General features: G+C 41.8%; 1 protein-coding gene and 1 long non-coding RNA gene across 2 annotated transcripts in view; one reads left to right on the plus strand and one right to left on the minus strand.

The window, feature by feature from the left end:
- RHOJ (ras homolog family member J) overlaps positions 1-20,361 on the minus strand; it is a 51,357-nt gene extending 30,996 nt beyond the window's left edge. The window contains exon 1 of the mRNA XM_052693465.1: positions 19,591-20,361. Coding sequence (XP_052549425.1) covers positions 19,591-19,768 — 178 coding nt within the window. The 5' untranslated portion in view covers positions 19,769-20,361. The remainder of the gene's footprint in view (positions 1-19,590) is intronic.
- On the plus strand, positions 317-12,617 carry LOC128085711 (uncharacterized). The gene is made up of 2 exons (XR_008209059.1): positions 317-8,121; positions 8,304-12,617. It is a non-coding gene; the product is annotated as an uncharacterized LOC128085711 (long non-coding RNA).
- Positions 20,362-20,517: the final 156 nt, after the last annotated feature.

Genomic DNA, 20,517 nt, shown 5'->3' on the forward strand with positions numbered 1-20,517 from the left:
AAAAAAAAAGGCAAAAAAAAAAAGGCATTGTGAATTTTGGCAGTTGGAGGTCATTTAGGCTATTGTGTGTATATGGCACTTGGATAAAAGGTTGCCTTCTTCTGCCCTGGGCTTCCTCTTCTGATTCTCATTGGTCCCTTTGGACCATTATCCTGCTGATCTCCATCATATTTTTTCCACTAAATCCCCACCTGTTACGCTTGCACTACTTGAACTTTTTCCCTACAGGCAGTATTTTCTCTATTTTCACTCTATTTTATTTTCTATTTCTATTTCTATTATATTTCTATTATATTTCTATTTCTATTTTCACTCTGTTTTATTTTTTGTGACTTTTGGGGACATTTCCCATTTCCAGCATATCTTTCAGGACAGTGCACTGAGCTGACTTGATGCAGAGCGATACAAATCCCACACACTTGTACAGGACATGTTTCCACTCCTATGCCCCATTGTTTTAATCCTGCAGGATCCTTCCCCATGCTGAGGCAAGGGAAGGACCCTGCTGTGTGCAACTTCATTTTGCACCCATGTGAGCATTGTGCTTGCTTTGAAGTATGCAGGTTGCAGTCAGATGGGGTCTGCTATTTTGGGGTAGGTATCACCACCAAAAGCAAAATGAATCTGTCACAAAACCACTTCTACATCAGCAGCAATTTTAAGCCTTCATCTGCACATCTTTCCTAGGAATGAAGTTTCCTATATTCTGCACTGTTCATTCCCTAAGGGGAAAAATATCTGCTTGGAGCAGGTCCACAGGGGATTCAAAAATTTCCCTGAGGAATGCATCCCTGAGCCAAAAGCATCAGGTGCAGCTGATCACAGTCAGTCTGGGGCTGCTGAGGGGCTGGGAAGGTTGATGTGGGTTTTGGGCTAGAAGCTATAAGCAGGCAGTCTGGAGGCTGATAGTGCTGTCCAACCTGTACTCTTTTCTTGGATATGTGATTTTTGCCAAGGCTTGCAGAGGGTGCTCAGGGGGCTGTGCTGATTAAGTGGAAATCACAGGTAACAAATCTCAGTTGCAGAAGCGAAGTGTATTGTTGAGTGGGGCCTGGATGTATGGGAACCTCCAACATTTTATATCATTTCTGTCTGCTTCAGATGAATATGCTGATACTGACCTTTAAAAGGCAAAAGAGAGCCAAGCTGGCTGGCTTTGCTTGCAGAGTTCTGCTGTTGCGTCTTGGTAGTCACAAGTGCAAAACACAATCGGTGCTTAGGACCAGTGATAAAACCCAAGGGAATGGCACGAAGCTGTGACGAGGGGGCTGAGATTGGATATCAGGAAAAGGTTCTTCACTAGAGGGAGGTGGACATGGCACAGGTACCCCAGGGCAAGGGGCACAGCCCTGGGCTGCCAGAGTTCAAGAAGTGTATGGATAATGCTCTCAGACAGAGGGTTTGGGTGGTTCTGTGTGGAGCCACAGGTTGGACTCAATGATCTTCAGGAGTCCCTTCCAACTTGGGACATTTTATGATTCTTTGAACTTTGATTTTTGAGACATGGCAGTCGCATATAAAAATTCTTTGGTCCTGGTGAGAGAGGCTGTGGTTCAGGGTGTTATCTCCCCATGGTTTGTTTCTAATGCTGTGATGTTTATTAGGAATTTCCAGGTGCCCTCTTGAGTTCTACTGGGAACCATGGCACTAACTGGTGTCTGAGCTTACACAGAAAACCCAATGCTGGAATTTTAAGAATGAGACTTGCTGATACCAAATAGTACAGAGACTTTATATCATCTGTTAATGCCAGAAATTAATTTGATTTTCATTTCCACACTGGAAGACGGTTATATCTAAACCTTCAGCCCAGCCTACCCTTGATGAGCAAGCCCTGGTTCACACAGAACCAAAGTGGGAAGATGATCATTTCCACTCTCTGTAGGCTTTGGTTGTCTGTAATGAGACCTGATGAGGCACAAGAACAACATCATTTCATCTGTGTCTGAGTGCTTCAGCAGACACAACACTGAATTGATGACAAAAGTGTGTGGCAGCAGTTACTGCCTTGAGGGTTGTTTTGGGAGAAAACACAAAAAAAATCATTTAACTCCCTTCCTCACTGCTGTAAGTTAATCGGAACATGCTTTATTCCCAACACAATTATAAATTTAAAAATGAATACAGCTGAAAAGAGGGACTGGATGGTGCACAGCACAGGCTGGAGCAGAGTTTACAAAAAGCTGCCTTTTAAATCTTATGCCTACATTCTGTTTCTCTCTGGAACAAAATACGATACTTCCAGCCTACAATATGAAGTGAGTCATAATATTGCCATTCTGCTCCCAGCATAATTGAGCATACCTATGGTATGAAGTGGGAGAAATATTTGGCCAAGAAGAAAGCTCCAGAATTTTATGTACTGTCAAGACGTGCTTAATAAATGGAGAGTATTATTTTCATATTGCGTAATTCAGACTTTCCTCATTCTGGGGTTGTTTCAGCAAAACATGCAAGTGTGTGCTTATCTTTAATTAGTGTTTAAGCCAAGATGGCTGTTAGCATACTTATGGGAAGGGACTTTTCAAAGGGCTGGGCTTCTATACATGCATGGAGGCAATCATGTGCTTGAACCTGCATCGGGGCTAAAGGAACTCTTGCAGGTAGATGTGGAGGGTGGGTGTTAGTGGCAAAAAGCACATATATTTGCCATGATATGTGGTCATTTATTCTGTCCTGCTGCTGTTTTCATAAGGACAGACTTCAGCGTCTCTGCTATCATCCATGTGAGCATGGACTCAGCTGGAAAAGCTTTAGGGCAGAGTATGAAGCCCTCATCCTGACAATGACAATGAGCACATTGCCTTCAGCAGGCCAGATTTCATTCCCTGCATGTGAAGAGACTCTGAGACAGAGAGGAGTAATCATGTTGTATGTGGCTGGTTGTGAAATATTTTGGCAAAGGAAACAGAGCTTGATCTTGAACTCTTCCAGGTGAAAAATACAGTCAGGAGTGATGTGAACACAAAAAGGCAAGTGAGGCAGCTTGTGGGTGAAGCTTTGGTCTACGACACCAACGATGTAGCCTCGATTCCTGCCCTCAGCTGTGTGACTTTCCCCATGGCAGTGTTTCCCTTCAAATTAAATGGGAGCACTGAAAAAAATTTGCTTTTAAATGAAGCTGGATGAACTCTCATATATCACTGTGGTCATACAAGAGACAATCCACGGGTTGAACTTAATGTTTATTTAGTATAGCTCACTCCTCTATATTAACTGCAGTTATTATTATTAACTGCTGTGATGCCTGCTGTCCACAGGGCTTTCATGATCAAGAATATATGAAATAACAGTTGTTCATTTTATTTTTAAGCATTCAATAGCATGCAGTGAGTTGTTTAACATTAGGCAGTGTGTGCTCTCATATGAAGTGTGTTTTTTGACCAAACAGCCCAAAAATCTCTCTTGCCCTTCGTGATGAGAGCTCACAGAATCAGAGCACCAATGAACATTTGAACCCTCCAGAGTGTGAAGTAATAATGGCCAGCTGGTGTCAGTGAGCAAATGGATAAGATATGAGGATTAAATCTGATTTATACCACGCCACTGAGAACCTCTAAAAGACTGGTTTGGATTGGTTTTCAGAGGATTTCAGAACAATCTCTGCCCTTTCTAAAAATCAACATTCCTCTGTTCTTTTTTCTAAAAAGCAGGATCTTTGGACTTCCAGTTTAAGAATAAATTCTGGAAAACAGATGGATCTACTGCTGCTGAGATCCTCTGGTAGAATTAAGAAGAGAAAATCAGTAGGACATATATGCCTACATATAACTTGAAATTCCTTTCCTTCTGTTAAAACGATAAATTGTTATTGCTGTACTCATGGGCAGCCTGCATTCTCCGAGCAGACTCGTTGTTGTTGAACAGAGAGATTGAGAAAGTCAGATGTTTCCCAGGAAATGATGGTCAGCGATGGACTGGTACTCAGGAAGCCAACGATAATGTGATCTGGGTATGGAAAAAATGTTTGTCTTCTTGTAAACATAGGAAAACAGTGAAGACAAATTATTTTTTATAATTTTCAGTGAAGAAAAATTAATAATCATAATTAATTATGATTGTTATCCTAAGCTTATGATTCCCTTTGTAATTCTTTAACAAATTGAAACAATAATTTGAAGAATATCAGAGGAGTATCCTTTCGAGCAGCTCACATCAGCCAGTGTTCCTTATAACAAACTGGCTTTCCTCCACAATAATGTTTCTTCAGAGTTTTTTTCCAGCCCTGTTCCTTTGGATGTATTGATTTCCCATAGGCTTGCATCTTCCTACAGTAAGATTTATTTTTTTTTTTTGAAGTTGGCTACATGTCTGGGAAATACACACCCTTATGTTCCAAGAGGGCAGAAGGAGGTATTTCTAGAAATAGCAAAATGACAAACAAATAGTGAGAAATTTTGGTCTTGGCCACCTTACTATAAACTCAGCCCATAGGTCTTTTTTCAGAACTGAGGTTTCCCATCTGTCAATGGGTGGATATAAACTCCAGCGGATGTTGAAGAGACATCTGGAGTGTATCCATTGCACTTCCAGTGTCAGTGAGCATCACCCAGTTACCATATATTTTTTGCTGACCTAGGGGAATTTGTGGTCTTCCCTCCAAATGGGTAATGGCAAAAATTCTGATGTGTCTAACATCCTCTTCTGTGGCTATTAGGAGTCTCTGATACTGAGACCCCTGCTTAGTGCTTGTCCTCCCACAGCCAAACTTAATGAGTGTCTTTTATAAGCTAATGGGTTGGGTGCTGAGGGATGAGCTCTCTGCTGTGCTGCAGAGGAGACCCTGATGTCAGTGACGGTGCCATTAGCAATGGGGGAACCAGAAAAGTTCAGCTTTCAACGAAGCTGAATAAGTGGATTTGAACCACACTGGAACAAAAATGAGGACAGGAGATTTTCCAAGGAACCCAATGTGCTTCTTTTCAAAACCCAGCAACAGGATTTGAATGGGCTCTCAAGTTCCACATGGTGCCTTCAAAAACTCCAGCATAAGTTTTAAGGAAGAGAAAGAGAAGATTTTCCATCCTTCCACATTCCAAAGCACCCAAACAAGGAGGAAAGTCTTCCAGGCAGTCACATTTTTTCTACACCAGAAATGACTCCATTGTACAAAGCAAATGCCAAGGCCCAGGTTTGTTCTGGTCTTTGCACGTATTTTTCAAATCAGTGTTTATTTTGCCTGATCTGCCCTGACTTTCTGGTTCCTGTTTCTGTTGTCTCCCATTGTTGTTGGTGAACTTTGGCCCTTACCGGGATTATGGTGGAGTTGCCTTTGTTTGAGGAGGTACATGGGAGATTTTTCAGTGCTGTTGTGCTGTGAGAAAAGGAGGGGCAGCACTTTTGGCTTTTCCATCCCATTCAATCCCTCTTATCTCCTCCTGCCTCTCCTATGGGCTGTATTTCATCAGCAGCCATCCTGGCACTTGTGGTTGCCCCTTGCCCACTCTCCTATATTGAGGTGTGGAGCTGCCATGACCCTGCCCCATGCCAAATGCCATGTGTGTTCCCCTGCTGACCAATCTCCTTCTCTTCTGTACCCACTATTAAAATAGATGGAGGAAAATTAAGCTCATTTGCTACCACCTGTAATTAGCAGGGGTTACATCTCTGAGATGGTGAATGGCTTTAGGACTGTTGCCTTTGTTTAGCAGTGTGCATCAGTGCAAATGATATGGAGGAAAATTCCATAAAGTAGAAACTACAGACACTCTTTAACTGCTTCTGTAAATTAATATAACAAAGCGAGCCAAGAAAAAAGTTCCCAAATGTGACTTCTTTTTAATCTGATGTCTTTGACAAAAATAAATTTGGCCATTATTATTATATGAACATTTCCTTGCATCTCCTGCAAATATATAAGGTGAAAATAGATACTTGTTCTTGAGAAAATATCTATTGTGTGTCATAAATCCCTTCATTCTTATTTCCTTGAAGCTTAGGAGTTTGCACAGAAATACATTAAGGAAATTGTCTACTTCTTTCATTTATTTTATTGATCTAATTACTGGCCTTATGTTATATGCAATACATTCATTCACTTCAAAGGTTTCCTGACTTAGATGTGCTTGTACCCAGCTCTGTGAGTCTTCCAAAACCAGATGAAGCCAGCACTTTGTGTGAGTATATCTAATCTTAAAAAGGATTTCTTCAGGATCTATTATTTCCTCTCTATTCAGTATCAAAATATGTTTAGCACAATTTCATCATACTGAGTATCATCAGACAAAAAAAAAAAAAGCTACATATGATGGCAATAGACATAAATATTTACAACTAGTAAAAACTCTGGCTAATTTTAGGTACCCACACCCACCACACTCACAGGGGAATGAAGCCAGCCTCTTTCAGCTCTCTTAAGGAAACAAATCTATTTGGACTCTTGGTAATGCCTTCTCATTACTTCTAATGGCTCTATTTCTATTCTTACCTAGCAGTTGGAACATGTAAAAAAGGGCTGCCCATATAGGTAAGTTAAATTCAGTGGTCCTCAGACAGCCCAAATGAATTTCTTCAGGTCAAATGTAATTTCGAGGAACAGGATTTGGAGTCCTCTGCTGAGGAGGTCCTGATGAGGACACACTGTTTTATCTTCTGGCTGATGGATGAATCTATCTGATAGCAGTGGCTTGGTTTGTTATTATGAGAGATAATAGAAATTCAGCTATATGGAAGGAACCTGAAAACGTGACCCTACCATAAGAGAGCTCAGAGGCTGGAATATAGGTTGTATTTAAAGATCAGAATACAAGCATACAATGTGATTTCCCTGTCTGTGATGATATCCTTCTAAATAATTCAGAATATTTCAGAGGTCCTCTCCCATACATTTCCTGTGTAATCTGTATGCAGCATCAACAGAATGTGGCTACAGACATCTTCATCCACAGCCACTGCACATCACAGTTGAAGTCCTTGACCTGGTAACGCAAACATTGGGTATCTGTCCCTCAAAGGTGCAGAATACTGTCCCATTTGAGGGAAGATGTGCTTTGAAAACTTTTGAAAGCACTTTGGCTAACTTGTTTCTTCTGGAAATGAAACTTTATGTGGTCTTATTAGTTACAGCATGAATTTACTAGACAGTAATGTGATAACAAAAGTCATCAAAGGAGACAAGAAAAATTGCCAACCTCTTCCTGCAACCATTGCATCTCTTCATATTGAGGAAGTGTAAAACCACACCTGAGCTTGTACTGTTTGAGGCATTTTCCTTGGAATGTTTTTCTTTGTTATGCAGACTTTTCATTTAGAGGAAGCGGGAGGAAATCTGCCTTTAAAAAATAATGGCTACAATACAATTACTGTAAAATGAATAATAAAAGTAACTAACTAGTACTGGCCAGGGGGATGATAATTCAACTTTGCGACAACTTCTGAGGTTTTACAATTTGTTTTCATTTTACAATGGAATGAAAACAAGACCTTCACATATTATGTATTCAATTTAGATCTTTCTTGCTGCATTGTCAGGAATAACCAGGGTGCCCTGGACCTCAAGAATTTGTCCTTCCAAGTATTTAAAAAATGCTTCAACACTGATGAATCAGCATATTCTTCTGGTGGGATAGTTCATTGTAAATGCTTTGGCCCGAACTTTGCTAACCCTAGAAGTTCAAAATGATGTCTTATGCCCTAAAACATATTACTTACAAATAACTTCTTTTGTTTTTTATGCATTATTTCCAGACTATCTTCTCTAAACCTTTTCCCTTCATCCTCTATGGATGTACATCCATTTTCCACACTTATCCAGTTCTTTTCTCCTATTTTCTTCAGCTTTTCTTGTTTCTCATGCAGCTTCAGCACTTTTGACCTTCCGTAGCTTATGCACAAGAAGCAGTGCTAAGATAATGTTTCACGGTATGCTGTAGCAGAGGTTGGCTAGGAAAGAGGTGGCTGCTGGATGGACTCTACAACAGATAGTGGTCACTGCACGGCAGTCCCACAACCATCCTGCAAATCCCTGTCTGTCTGCTGTTTGGTTTTAATTCTTCTCAGATGGCATTTTCCATCAGGCAGAGCTGACATCCGTGAGAAGGCAGAAACATCTGCTCCCATGCCCTGGCCGGCTGCCGCCCTCACCAGCTCAGCAGCACTTTAGGAAACCAGAAGAGCCACACGGTAATAATTATCACTAAGTGCTTGTGGGGCAGCTGCTATGCATGCAATGCCTGTGGTTTGGGTTTGGACCCAGCTGGCTCATAGATGGCTCTGCAGGACCTACACCTAGTGCTGGCCAGCCCCATGCTCTGTGCTGCACACTTTGGAAAATGAAATTCTCTTTCTTTTTTCTAATGCTTCAGGTGGGAAGACCCTATTCTTCGAGGAGAAAACAAGCAGCGTGGAAAATAGAGAGGAAATGCATCAATGCATTTTGAAAGATGGAAACAACAGCAGAAAGGAGAGCAAGAGGTGGAGTGACTTAACATCGTGCAAAGTACGAGGATGCTTCTGTAGATGTCTTTGTACGAATTGTTTCATGTCATATCATGAATGTTATCACCCAGGGACAAGATTCCCTTGTGTTCTCAGGAATTTCCACCCTACTGGGTGTAGTCTCAAAACACTATTTTCCTTGCAAAATTGTCTCACTCATTTTTCAGTCTTTTCTATTCATACATTTAAATAGGAAGCAGGGGGAAAGAAACTCAGTTGGGAGCAACATGTGGAGACAACACAAGTTATTCCTGTTTCACCATTTTCTTGGCATTGATTTCCTCTGTCAAACAATACTTCAAATTTGGGACCTCTGTGTTCGTACTCCCCGTTGCTTCTTACTTCCTTGGAAGCATCAGGAAGGACTTATGGTATTGCTACAGCAGCTCTTACAGGAAAAGAAATGAATTGAGAAACACACTTCAAATAATGGAAGAATGAATTATTTCACCATTTTAGCCATTTCCCAGGAGGGAGAGTAGAGGGAAGAAAATGCATTTAACACTCTAAAATATTAAAATAACAGGAACCACATCAACTTCACCCCTCTGGACTTCAACCAAACTGACTGATTTAGGTAAATTCCCAGTAGATCCAAGTGGCAAACTCCATCAGAGAATATTTCTAAGCATGGCAAGGGAATTTCTCTATACTAATGATATTATGAACTGAATCAGCTAATTTGGAGTTCTTTGGACTTAGGCCTGGTTTCTGGCAGAGTAGCAGAATATTTTTGAAATATGAACTCCCCCTTCAGTATAGAGACCGATCCTGTTTTCGTGGACAGTATTCATGGAAAATCACTTTTCTGAAGCTGTATTTGAAATGTATTTTTTAATGAGAGATATTATTCCCTTGAACTTCTGGAATAGGCTTTAAATATTCACAGCAGTAACTAACAGGCAATGAAACAAAGGGGACTGTACTTGATTTCTGAGATTTACTGGTTACATATACAGAACAAAGCAAAACAGCACACTTTCTAAATATTTAAATACAGCATACAAATACCATCCTGATTTTGTTCACGTTCTCACTGAAAATTTTAATGGCAGTTTTGCAGAAAGCAAAATACAGGCTACACTGAAAAGAAATTACAAGCAATTCTATAGCATCCTTTGTGTTTTGACATAGCAGTGAAGGTGTTTGGTAGTTCTAGCTAACTAAAAAGATGCAATTACAAAATACCTGTTTGTGTAGGTGAAAGATCTTGAACCCTCATTGAAGTTGGTGTGCTCAAATGGAGCCATCTGGGAAGTGGGGTCATGCAACCCAACCTGTCAATATCAGCATTACTGTTTGATTTGAGTGGAAAACATGGAGCCAAGTAGGTTGCCCAGGGAGGTGGTAGAGTCTCCATCCCTGAAGTTTTTCAAGAAATGTGTAGATGTCACCTTGACTGTCATGGTTTAGTAGTATGGTTGTGATGGGTTAATGGCTGGACTAGAGAATCGTAGTGGTCTTTCCAACCTTAATGATCCAATGATTCTAAGCCAGAGGGCTTCACTTACTTCTACAAGCCATTTCTTGAGCTGTATAGCAAAAAAATAGTCTCAGGAAGTGTATCTTAATAGAGAGAGTTTGTTCCACAGCTCAATTTCCCCAGTGGAAATGCCTCACCTTTTAAATGAAAAATCAGGTCTTTGTGTTTCTGCTGCTTGTTTCCACTGTGGTTCTGCTTATAAGAAGCATCTCAAGCAACTGGCCCCAAAAGTCAGGAAAGGACCTCAACTCTGTGCCTAATTATTGGAGAAAAGCACCCTGAGGTAAACCAGCCTGTCCTGAAACAGAACTGGGGAGACTGCTCAGAAACAGAAAATGTCTGAGTTGGGAAGGGTTTAGCCTTTGAGGACAGAGCTGCTCAGAACAGCTGGATGGCTGCCCGCTCTGGAACTGGAGCATGGGACAGTTTATAAACTTAAAGCAAATTTTCCAACCTTATGGGATTTTCCTTATGGTCTGTTCTCAGTGGAGAAGCATTATTATTGTAAATAGATGCTCTTTTTGTCCCATCTCCCAGGGGAGAAAAAATAATGTTATGTTTGAAAATGTATGTTTTTCCCACTCAGTACTGAAGCAGTTCCTTTCCATAAAGTCTGCAGAAACTGAGCTTTAGCAGATACTGTTAATATCGTTACTTCAAAGTTCTGTCTAAATGCCTTTGCCAAGGAGTCTTTAATAAAAGACGTGGCCTCTGTCCTCTTAGAATTGCAGGGGTTGGAAACTCATTCTTGTGAGTCATCTCGGGCGTCCTCCTGCAATGTGACAGGGCCTTTCTGTCCAGCCCCTCTGCTTTTAACTCTTTCAGATGCCTAACTGCTGGCTCCTGTCTCATCACAGAGATTGCTGTTTCTATCATAGACTTGTACACTGTCCCAAACCAGGAGCAAGGATGCAGCACTGTGGTGCTCTTCCCCATCCTGCTCCCAAACCACCCCTGTCCTGACTGTGCCTCCTGTGCCACTCTGTGGGAATATTTTTACAGCTGCCTCCCTCTCTCCTTTGGGAGTTTTCTTTTTTTTTCTTTTTTTTCCCTAGTGCTTCTCCTGTCAGTGAATGAGTTTTCCAGGCTTCTCTTCCCTTGAGACTGGTCAGCACTTTAAATATTTATGGAATCATTGCTGTGCCACTAACTGAGGTAGAAAGGTAACCCATATAACAAGGCAATCACATTGCTGAATTTTTGGTGCACTGGACTCACAGTAAGTTTGAGAAATTGCACCAACTGTAACGTGATTCCTCATGGTTCTCATGTCTTCTTTCCTGGGATAAGCAATTTGTGGCTGTAGGGATAGCTGAAGGCACCACTTGGTGCCACATCCGCTGCAGAGTGCAGATGGCCCTGTCTCATATGATGACTCTCTTTGCCCTTGGTGAAATCTGTTTAAGAGGAGGCTATTGCTCGTGGTCACAAACTTACGAGTATGTGTTCTACAGAGCAAGTATTCAGGAAAAGCCATCACTGCATAATGAGATCTGCATCCTTCTCAGCCAAATGTGATAGCAACCACAGAGCTGGACAGTATTATCAGATCCTCCTTCATGCTATGCTCACCTGGCTGTGTCTCTGAGACTGTAGAGATATGATGGATAGTGCTTGGGATTGCAATGAAGTGCAGTGATTCACTCAGTATTGGGAGAGGTTTCCAGTCCACCTGGGTACATGGGAAGGTCACTGGCTGATTAATAGTGCATGAGCATTTTAGCATATGTAGAATTTGCACGTAAAGTTGTATTCAGCCAAGGCTGCTGGTAGCATGGCTTGTCTTGGGCGAAAGGCCTCTGAGTGTGAATAACAAATAACTGTGCACTAAATTCACTTTTTAAAAATTGAATATTTTAACTATTAGAAATTATTTTAAACCCTATTTTTCCAGAACTTATTTTGGGAAAAAGGAGAAGTGAATGGCCCTAAAAAGATACAGTCTGGAGCTCATCCTCATCTCAGTGACAAATTGTGAGGTCACAATTTATAAATCTTTAATTCCTCAGTATCTTATTCAGTAACTGGAAGACCCATATTTTGGGATACAAGAATTCTGATGTCTGTCCAGAGGCTGGTGAGTTATCACTCTAAAAAACAGACTAGAAATATAATAACTTGGATTTTTTCATTGCAAAGATAAATAATAATTTGACGGGAGATGTCATTATTGTTTAATGGCTTTGTCTGAACAGAACAATTGAAGGAAATATGTTTGCTCTTCCTCATCCCTTGCCATTTCCATGATGTCATTGGGCTTGGCCCTAGCAACTGGAAAGTTAGAACAGAGGAAAGGACTACCTGCAGAGCAAAATGTACACAACAATGTATGGTAGCAATGACGAGCATCGCTGGCACTGTCTCAAGGTTTATGAAGAGAAGAGAAAATAAGATGGAAACTAAAGGCATTTTGAGTTGGCTTAATCAGTAAGTAAACCATTTTAACTGTGACTCATTTACTAAAGCACTGCCATGTCCTGCAGAAATGAAGAGGTTTGTACTTGTCTAGGAATTTTGATTGTGTAGACATTCTTACTACGTTTTTGGTGGTTTTTTTCCCCTTCATGTGGAGTATCTGCTGTTGAAAAGCATGTGCTTGGCTGTCCATGGGTGCTTGCTATGGCACCACCTTTATGTGGTTTTGACCCCTGGGGAACATAGTTGACCACATGTACTGAATAAACTATTGCTTTCAACACAGTGGCAGTGATGTTTAGTTCAAGCTGTAGAGATCTCCTTCAAGAGCCAAAGGTCAGTTTCAGTTTTGTTTTCCTCAGCTAATGTCACCTCCTGCAATATTACGCCCATAGGAAGTTTTGGAGAAGAGGCTCACTTTTTCATCACTTCTACTGTTTACCCTTTTTCTGCCTCAGCCACCTCAGAACACATTTTGGTCTCGTCCTGACCACTAAGAGAGGCTCTTTTGTCAGCTCACTTTTATTACTGCTTGCAGAAGTCTTATTTTTCAATTATGGTAGCACTTGGTCCCCTCACATCAGGTTCAACCTCCCATTTTGCTAATCTTATTCAAATTTTCCTCCAATAACTTTCATATGTTGATAAATTCCTGGGATTAATCACACTCCATACATTTTTTTTTTTTTTTTAACATCATTTGACTTTCTCATCTTTCAAATGCATTTCCAGTTGTGGTTGCCCCCTAGAAATGCATTCATTCTACACCTGGACCATCAGGACACACTCAAAGGGTCTAACATGCCACCTGGCATTCTTTGTGTTTCCTATTGCCCTTGGAATACCACAGATCTAATATGAAATATTAGCTGAATGGGGAAAAGGAAATTTGAGCTGTATTTCCATTGTAGTTTGCTTATTCTCTATGTCTAGCTTTCAGGCTGTAAACATTGTGCATGATGCAGCATTGTCCCCTGCTGTGCTTAACCCGTGAGGATATGCGTTAACTGCTCATTTAAGGTGAGGAAGTGAGGGGCTGTAGCAGCTTCTGGGCTTTGAGTTCAGTCCTGGGTGATAAACACAATGCACGCTGGTATGGGAGGGATTGGCATACAGCTTTTTGATGTCTCTTTGCAGCATAAGGTTTTTGCAAGCATGAAATCAAAATTATAATAGCAACAGTACAAGGGGAAGTTGAATGACAGCCAGAGGGAAAGGTAAAAAGCAACTCAGGTGCCGCGTGCTCCTTCTGAGCTGTGCTTCAGTAGTGTCTGGGGACAACGGGAACTTTGTCACTGCTGCAGAAACAATCTACCCTCAATAAATAAGACCATGGAGCATGCACACACCTCTGTGTTCTAGGACTTCAAGTGGACTGTGCAAGCACAGGACAATACAGGGATGTGTGTGAGGAAGAGGGATATAAGCATTAGTAAACTAGGCTCTTCACATCCTTCAGAAAGAAAAGGTCTTGAGATGGGTTGGTGTTTGGACTAGATGTTCTTAAAGATCTTTTTCAACCTTAATGATTCTATGATTTCCAACCGCTATGACTCTACGATTCTATTCCTGAGTGTGTATATGGTGCCTGCTTCTTTTGAGTGTGGGATGATTCAGGTAAAAGGCTCCTCTTTGGTATACAAAGACTATCTAGACTTCCTAGCTGTGAAAAAAACTGATGATTATTGAACCTCCTCTAGCTTGTGTGGTACAGGATTTAAACCTTCTGTGGAAAGGTTAAGAATTAGTGGTTCTGTAAAACTTATCTTTCCAAAAAGGCAGCCACAAAAATCTTTGAATTGCACTGGTGGCTTTCTGTTGAGTTGAACCTTGAACGTGTTATTGAGACCTTTGGTTTATTCTGGATAACAGAGAAGATTGGCAGAAAAATCCTTTCAGCTGCTGTGAGGCAAAATGAACAAATCTGTTCTGTGGCTGTGAGTCAAGAGACCTAAATCTTAAAAGAGTCAGCGCTTTCCTGTCTCAAGGTTAATGTTCAAATCTGTTTGATCAAAACTGGATGAACATTAAAAGGAAAAAAAAACCCTGCAAATATCCCTGGAAATAAACATCACAGCTCTCCCTTAGTGCTATTTATAGCTCCTTCAGTTTAATGACCCCAAGCAACACATGAAACATCTAATGTGCTACCAAAACTGTTTATAGGAGACAACCATCTCAAGAACATGGTAGTGTGAAGACTCCCACAGCAGCACTGTGCAGAAATTGCAAAGCTCCTGGGATAGCCTCTTCCTGTCTTAATTATGCTGTCTAATAAAGTTTTGACAGAGGAAAATAGAAGTAGTATGATATTTAGGTCATTACTGACACATCATGCCAAACAAACTGGTTGAAATCAGTAATCACTTAAAAATGACAGGCATGTCAAGTGTGGACAGATGAGCTGCTGTTCCTGCAGCTGGAGGAGTTTCATAGAGACATAGAACAATTAAGCTGGAAAAGAATGCTGGGATGGTCTAGTCCAACACAACCCTTCCCACCATGCCCACTGACCATGTCCCTCAGTGCCACATCTCCGTGGTTCTTGAGCACCTCCAGGGATGGTGACTCCACCACCACTCTGAGAAGCCTTTGACAGTTTCTCATCACTCCTTCTGGGAATAAGTTTGTCCTAATATCTGACCTGGGGTATTCAGTCTCTGTGATATCTGTCCAGTCTCAGTGGGTGGTTCCTCTCCCATGGAGGTGAAGCTGCTCAGTGAGCACTCCAGCCCACTTCACTGCTCAATCAACCACATTGGCTTGAATCATCACTAAAGAGCAAAGCATCTGTCTCCTAATGCTAATTAATAATTGTTTTCTTCTATATTGCTTTCAATTTACAGAGCTTCTGTCATGGTTGAACTATTCTGTATGTTATTCATTAGCTGATCATATGTCACTGCTAATTTTTTTCAAATGGATTCACTATTTATAAACGTTCTCCAGTTTGTGCAGACACATGAGGAGAAGGAGGGAATTCTTTATGCCGTACACATTGTCTTCAGTCTAGGTGTTTGCAGTTCTCCCTTGGACAGGCTGACTTCTCTCTTGTTCACCAAGGATACACCATCAGTTACTAAAGCTATTTGCATGGCATCCGTTTGTGTACAGTCCCTAAACCAAATGGTTTGAGACTCACCACCTCTTCTCCTTAGACAACCATCTAATGAGTCCATTCACCTCTGGCTGTGCAGTGGGTTGAGTTAGTCATACGAATAGGTACTGCTCCCTAGTTGATGGAGAGTTTTCATGTAGGAAAAAAATAAATGAACTTTTGAGTACAAATTTTGGGGTGAATAAATTTCATGCTAAAAATTACTGGCTGTTGTAGAGTTCAGAAATGTCAAACAAGATGTTCAGCGGCTGCCTGGCTTAAAAAAACAAGACACATCTCCCTTCTGCCTTTCACAGAGCAGTTGCATTACTTTTGGTACTATTAAACCAGCTTGGCTAGTAGTTGAATTGAATTTTTGTTGGTACAACCTCAGCCCTAATTAAACATTTATAACTTCTCATAGTTAGACATGATACAAGTCACCCTGGCTGAGACCTCTGCTTACAGAAAATCAACATTTGATGTTGGAAAGACAGAATGGGAGCGCCATATTAAAGCATGTCCTCACTATCCAAACAAACCCTATTGTTACAGATGCGGCCAGTAATATCCTGTTTGTCACTGGAGTTACACTTTGGTTCTCCTGCCCTAGAAATAACCACTCTGTGGCAAAACCCTTTCAGTATGGGACTTGGGTTTTCACCAAAGGTAAGGAAACCTCAGTGTTCTGGCATCCAGCTAAGCGTCTTCAGAATGTCTTGAGAAGTAAACAGACTCGTAAACTTCCCTATGTTCAACAGAAGAGCCCAGTTTTGTATCCAAATAACAATTTTGCCTTCCCCATCTGTCTGGCATTACCTCAGACTCTGCTCTGTATCCATCTCATCCCAGCCCTGGCAACAGGCCTCGAACAAATTCATTTTTGTGGACTGTGGGTGAAATCTGTGGCCGAATATTATTAGTGTGGAGCTAATAACTGGTTTGGACTTCTGTACAGAGCAGCTGCACAGCAAAACACCAGTAGGCTCTCATCCCAGGCATTGCCACGTTCAAGCTGCGTGCATCCTCAAGGACACCCTGTTGTTACACTTATCTGCACCATAAAAACCTACCCCAGGCCTACAGCTATAAGGATGCAGTGGAACTTGGCAAATAGATGCAGTTGGTGCTGCGGGGCCATGAACAGTTAACGCCTTGGCCACGACCACGGTGCATCTGGAGCTTTTCCCAATTCTGGGCTGGATAGCATCGCTGTCTCCCCCCAGCTGCCAGAGTTGCGGCAGTGAGAAACTGCTCTGAGATCACAATTGGAATCCTCAATTTTTAATGCTTCCCCCCACCGCTATTTTTTTCCATTAGAGAGGAGGAAATTGGTAAATGCCCTGGGACTCACAACCAAGCTGTGACCTGGAGAGGCAAATGGAAGTACTTGCTGCTGGTAATAATGGGCTGGGTGAAAAAACTTCATTGGGAAGCACAGCTCTGCAGAAACCTGCAGCAGTTAATTGCTTTTGAGCAGATTCAGCACAGGCCATCTGAAACAAACAGTTTCAGCTGTAACAAATGGTTTCAGCTCATTTGGGGAAGGTAAAATGGTTGGGTTTTGACAGGGGCAGATGAAGTAGTGTGGTAGGGTAAATTTAAAGGGGATTTTCCAGCATCTCGGTTATTCTCCAGGATAAGTCAATGTCCAAAACCTTTCTGTGCACCATGGTGATATCACTACATCTCTATCACCTCTGTGCCACCTCTCCTTGTGACCATGGGCTGCCAAGTGCTTTGCAGTGGAAAGGTCCATAGCCACAAAGGATTCCAACAACTGTGAGCTCAGGTAATTTTGCCCCAGGTGAGTACTTCCCCCTCTTAATGCCTACAGTATATTAAAGTATTTTAATAGGTTATATTATATCTTATGCCACGTAATGTCTTTTATACGATCATTAGGGTTGAAATGATAGCTAAGATCATCTAGTCCAACCATCAACCTATGTCTGCAACTGCATGTTATATTAGTGGATTTGTGTCTGCGTGTGTTTTTAAAGGTACTCTGCTCTGGAAGTCATTTCCACTGCTCAGTTTTTTGTACTGCTTTGTAGCGAAATGGGATTTCTCAAAAAATGTAAAATTTCATTTTTGTTCACTGCGCATTTTGGCCACTGGCTCTGGGCAGGGTTTGTCTCAGAATAGTATGTTAATAAGCAGAGCTATTTTTTCTCTTATCTTTCTGAACTTTGCTATCAAGAACTTTTTTTAGCTTATGTTTATGTGCTATCACAGTTTAGAAGGCAAATAAGAGCAGCTGGAGATCTTTTAGAGGTCTAAATCTTCAAAGCCTGAAACTGTAACCGAACTCTACCCTAAGGAAAGTGACACTCTCCATCTGCCTGTCTTTCTCTCAGCAACTTCTGAACTCACGGGTAATTTCTACCATTTCTGACAGAGAGGAGACAAAATCAAGTTATGTTCTGGCAAGTTACTGGTTAGGGACATGCCTGGTGCCCCCACTCAGGCTGGCATCATTACCTGGATATGCACACGACCCCCACACTCATACCAAAGCCACCCAACCTACAGGTCAATGGCTGGGGCCAACTGCCACATGGGTTTCTCCACATGCAGAGGAATTTACAGGTCTTGGCAGACTGCAGAGGGTGCTGGGAGTGATGTACTACTGTATGGCAAAGCCTTAAGGGACAAGCAGATCTCTGTGTATCATGGGAAAGTATGTGGGTGATATCGTATTGTGGGACATAAATCTGCGCAATCTTGCCTACGGCTTTTCCCTTGTGGAAGTGCTCATTTTCACCATGAAGTGTACTTCCCTATACCACCTCTGGGTAAAGACTTTTTCTAGAATGGTTCTTTGATCTGTCTGGAGGGAATAATAGAGAAAGGAGGACATTGCTTGCATTAGAAGTGACACTGCCCACTCTTGTGGAGAAAAAGATCTTCAGATTTCCACGCATCAGATTCTGCAATTACACAGCTTTCTTGTTTGGCCAGTTCATCTGCTAAACCTGACACAGAGCCAGAATGAAAACAGAGATTTTCCCATTACAGAACACCAAATCTATGATAAGCCACGCCATGAAAATTCAGTTTTTAAGGAGGTGGAGAGAGAATGAAGGAAACTCCAGCTGCTGCTGCACAAAAAGCCCTGAGTTTCGCAGCGTTAAAATCTGTTCTTGGAGGGGATCTTAAAAACAACTATAAGCCAAAAGAGCAGGGAGATTAGACGAACAGCAAGATCTAGGATAGGGAAACTTAAGCAGTAGTTTGAGCAACAGTTTAGGCTGTCACACCATCTGGGTGGTAACTTTGGACACAGCTGGGTAAAGTAATTGCTCAGGATAGAGGCCTGTGAATGTGGTACTTCATCTGTGGGTCTGTTTTGCACGGTGATGCAGTGAACGTCATCTATGATCTTTGTTAGATCTGTTTTTTTTTTTTTTCCTAAATGAAAAATTCCTTGTCTATAAAGCATGCAAACCAATCACTCCTCCTGCTTCCTTCACCTCCAAGTTATAGCATAAAATTCTATTTATAGATGGAACAACAAATGTCTCTGAAAGGAGAATTACATTTTGACAGCACTCAGAGATGCACTACTTTTCTTAGAGATTATTCCCTAAATAGGATATAAATGCTATAACTTCTACACCTTTTGCCATGAAGCAATAAGAGTATATGTAGTACTTTGGGGGATGGTTTAGTGGTTGATATTGGTGGTAGGTGCACGGTTGGACTATAGATAAGTTAGCGGTCTCTTCCAACCTTAATGATTCTATGATTTTAATGTATATGCACATAAATATAATTGTCACCAGTTGCAGCCTTCAAAGTTCAGAACTTCAGGATTTTTGTAAAAACAAACAAACAAAAACAAACAAAACAAACAAAAAAGAAAACAACCAAACAAACCAAGCATCTGAGTATAACCTGACAGAGGCTGAATTCTGTTTGCCCTGGGTTGCTTATTTACTAAAAATCAGAAGCAAGCAAGTTCTCTGTATAAATCCCACATTGCCCCAATTGTATGAACTGCCATCTAAAGCCCTCTGGCCACCATCCAGGTCTGAATCACACTCCTGTACGAGCAGTAACCCATGCATTGCCTTCAAACCTTCCTTTCCCATTCTTGATCCTCCTTCACTTCCCACCTGGCTCTCGATTAAATATGTTTAAAGCCCTCCCTTACCTGCATAGTGGTCAAACACAGTGGGCACGTACTCCTCAGGGAAGGCATCGTTGGCGTAGCTCATCAGCAAACAGGTTTTCCCAACAGCCCCGTCCCCAACCACCACGCATTTTAACATCTTCTTGGTGCTGTTGCTGCTCCCATCAGTGCAGTTGTCACCTTCTGCCTTGCAGCTCATCCTTGCGTCTGCTGCCTCTGCTCCTGCTGCTCCCGGGGCTTCCAAGTGCACATGAAGGAGAAATGAAGTGCGATTGTATGGACTTTTCCTGAGTTTGGAGTAGTTGGGGAAGGGGAGGAGGGGGGGGGGGAAATCTCAAACTCAGGAAATCATACTAATGTTTCCAGGCTGTCACAGCTGCTTCTAACAATTACCAGAGCAGTCCAGAGAATCATTGAGGTGAATAGATTAAATTCACAGAGAGGAGTATCGTGAAAAAGCGATCTGTCCTTTCTTGTCCGTCCGAGTCAGGAAATCCTCATCCTGCCCCACAGTTCTCTGTATTTATTGCAACTTAAAAAATATCAGCAGCCTGCGGCTTGGATTCGTGTCTGCCTTCCTCCCGCCTGGCCGCAGGAATCGGGGATTCCTGTTAAATCCACTCCATTTTCCATCTCATTTCTAACATGGAGGAGAGCCTGGAGGTTTTTAATGGAGTTTTTCCTTTCTTTCTCCAGCTTGCTGTGTGTCAGGAAATCATGGGTTTCCTGCTGAATTCCATATTAGGATCAGTGGGCTTGTGAAGGGCTGCAAACAATGGGAGCTCTGTGTGTATTTGTACTTTGGAGGAACTCTGCCAGGACGTGGAGAAAGAATAACACTAGAGGTCTCTCTGCAGACTGAAGTTTTTAGGCTTCCTGCTCCATCCCGTGCCCGGGTTGCTCTCAGGGCTGCTCTCAGGGCTGCTGGCACTGATTTGGACAGGAAGG

The sequence above is a fragment of the Tympanuchus pallidicinctus genome, unplaced genomic scaffold (assembly GCF_026119805.1).
Source record: "Tympanuchus pallidicinctus isolate F22 unplaced genomic scaffold, pur_lepc_1.0 scaffold3, whole genome shotgun sequence".
Lineage (NCBI taxonomy): Eukaryota > Metazoa > Chordata > Aves > Galliformes > Phasianidae > Tympanuchus > Tympanuchus pallidicinctus.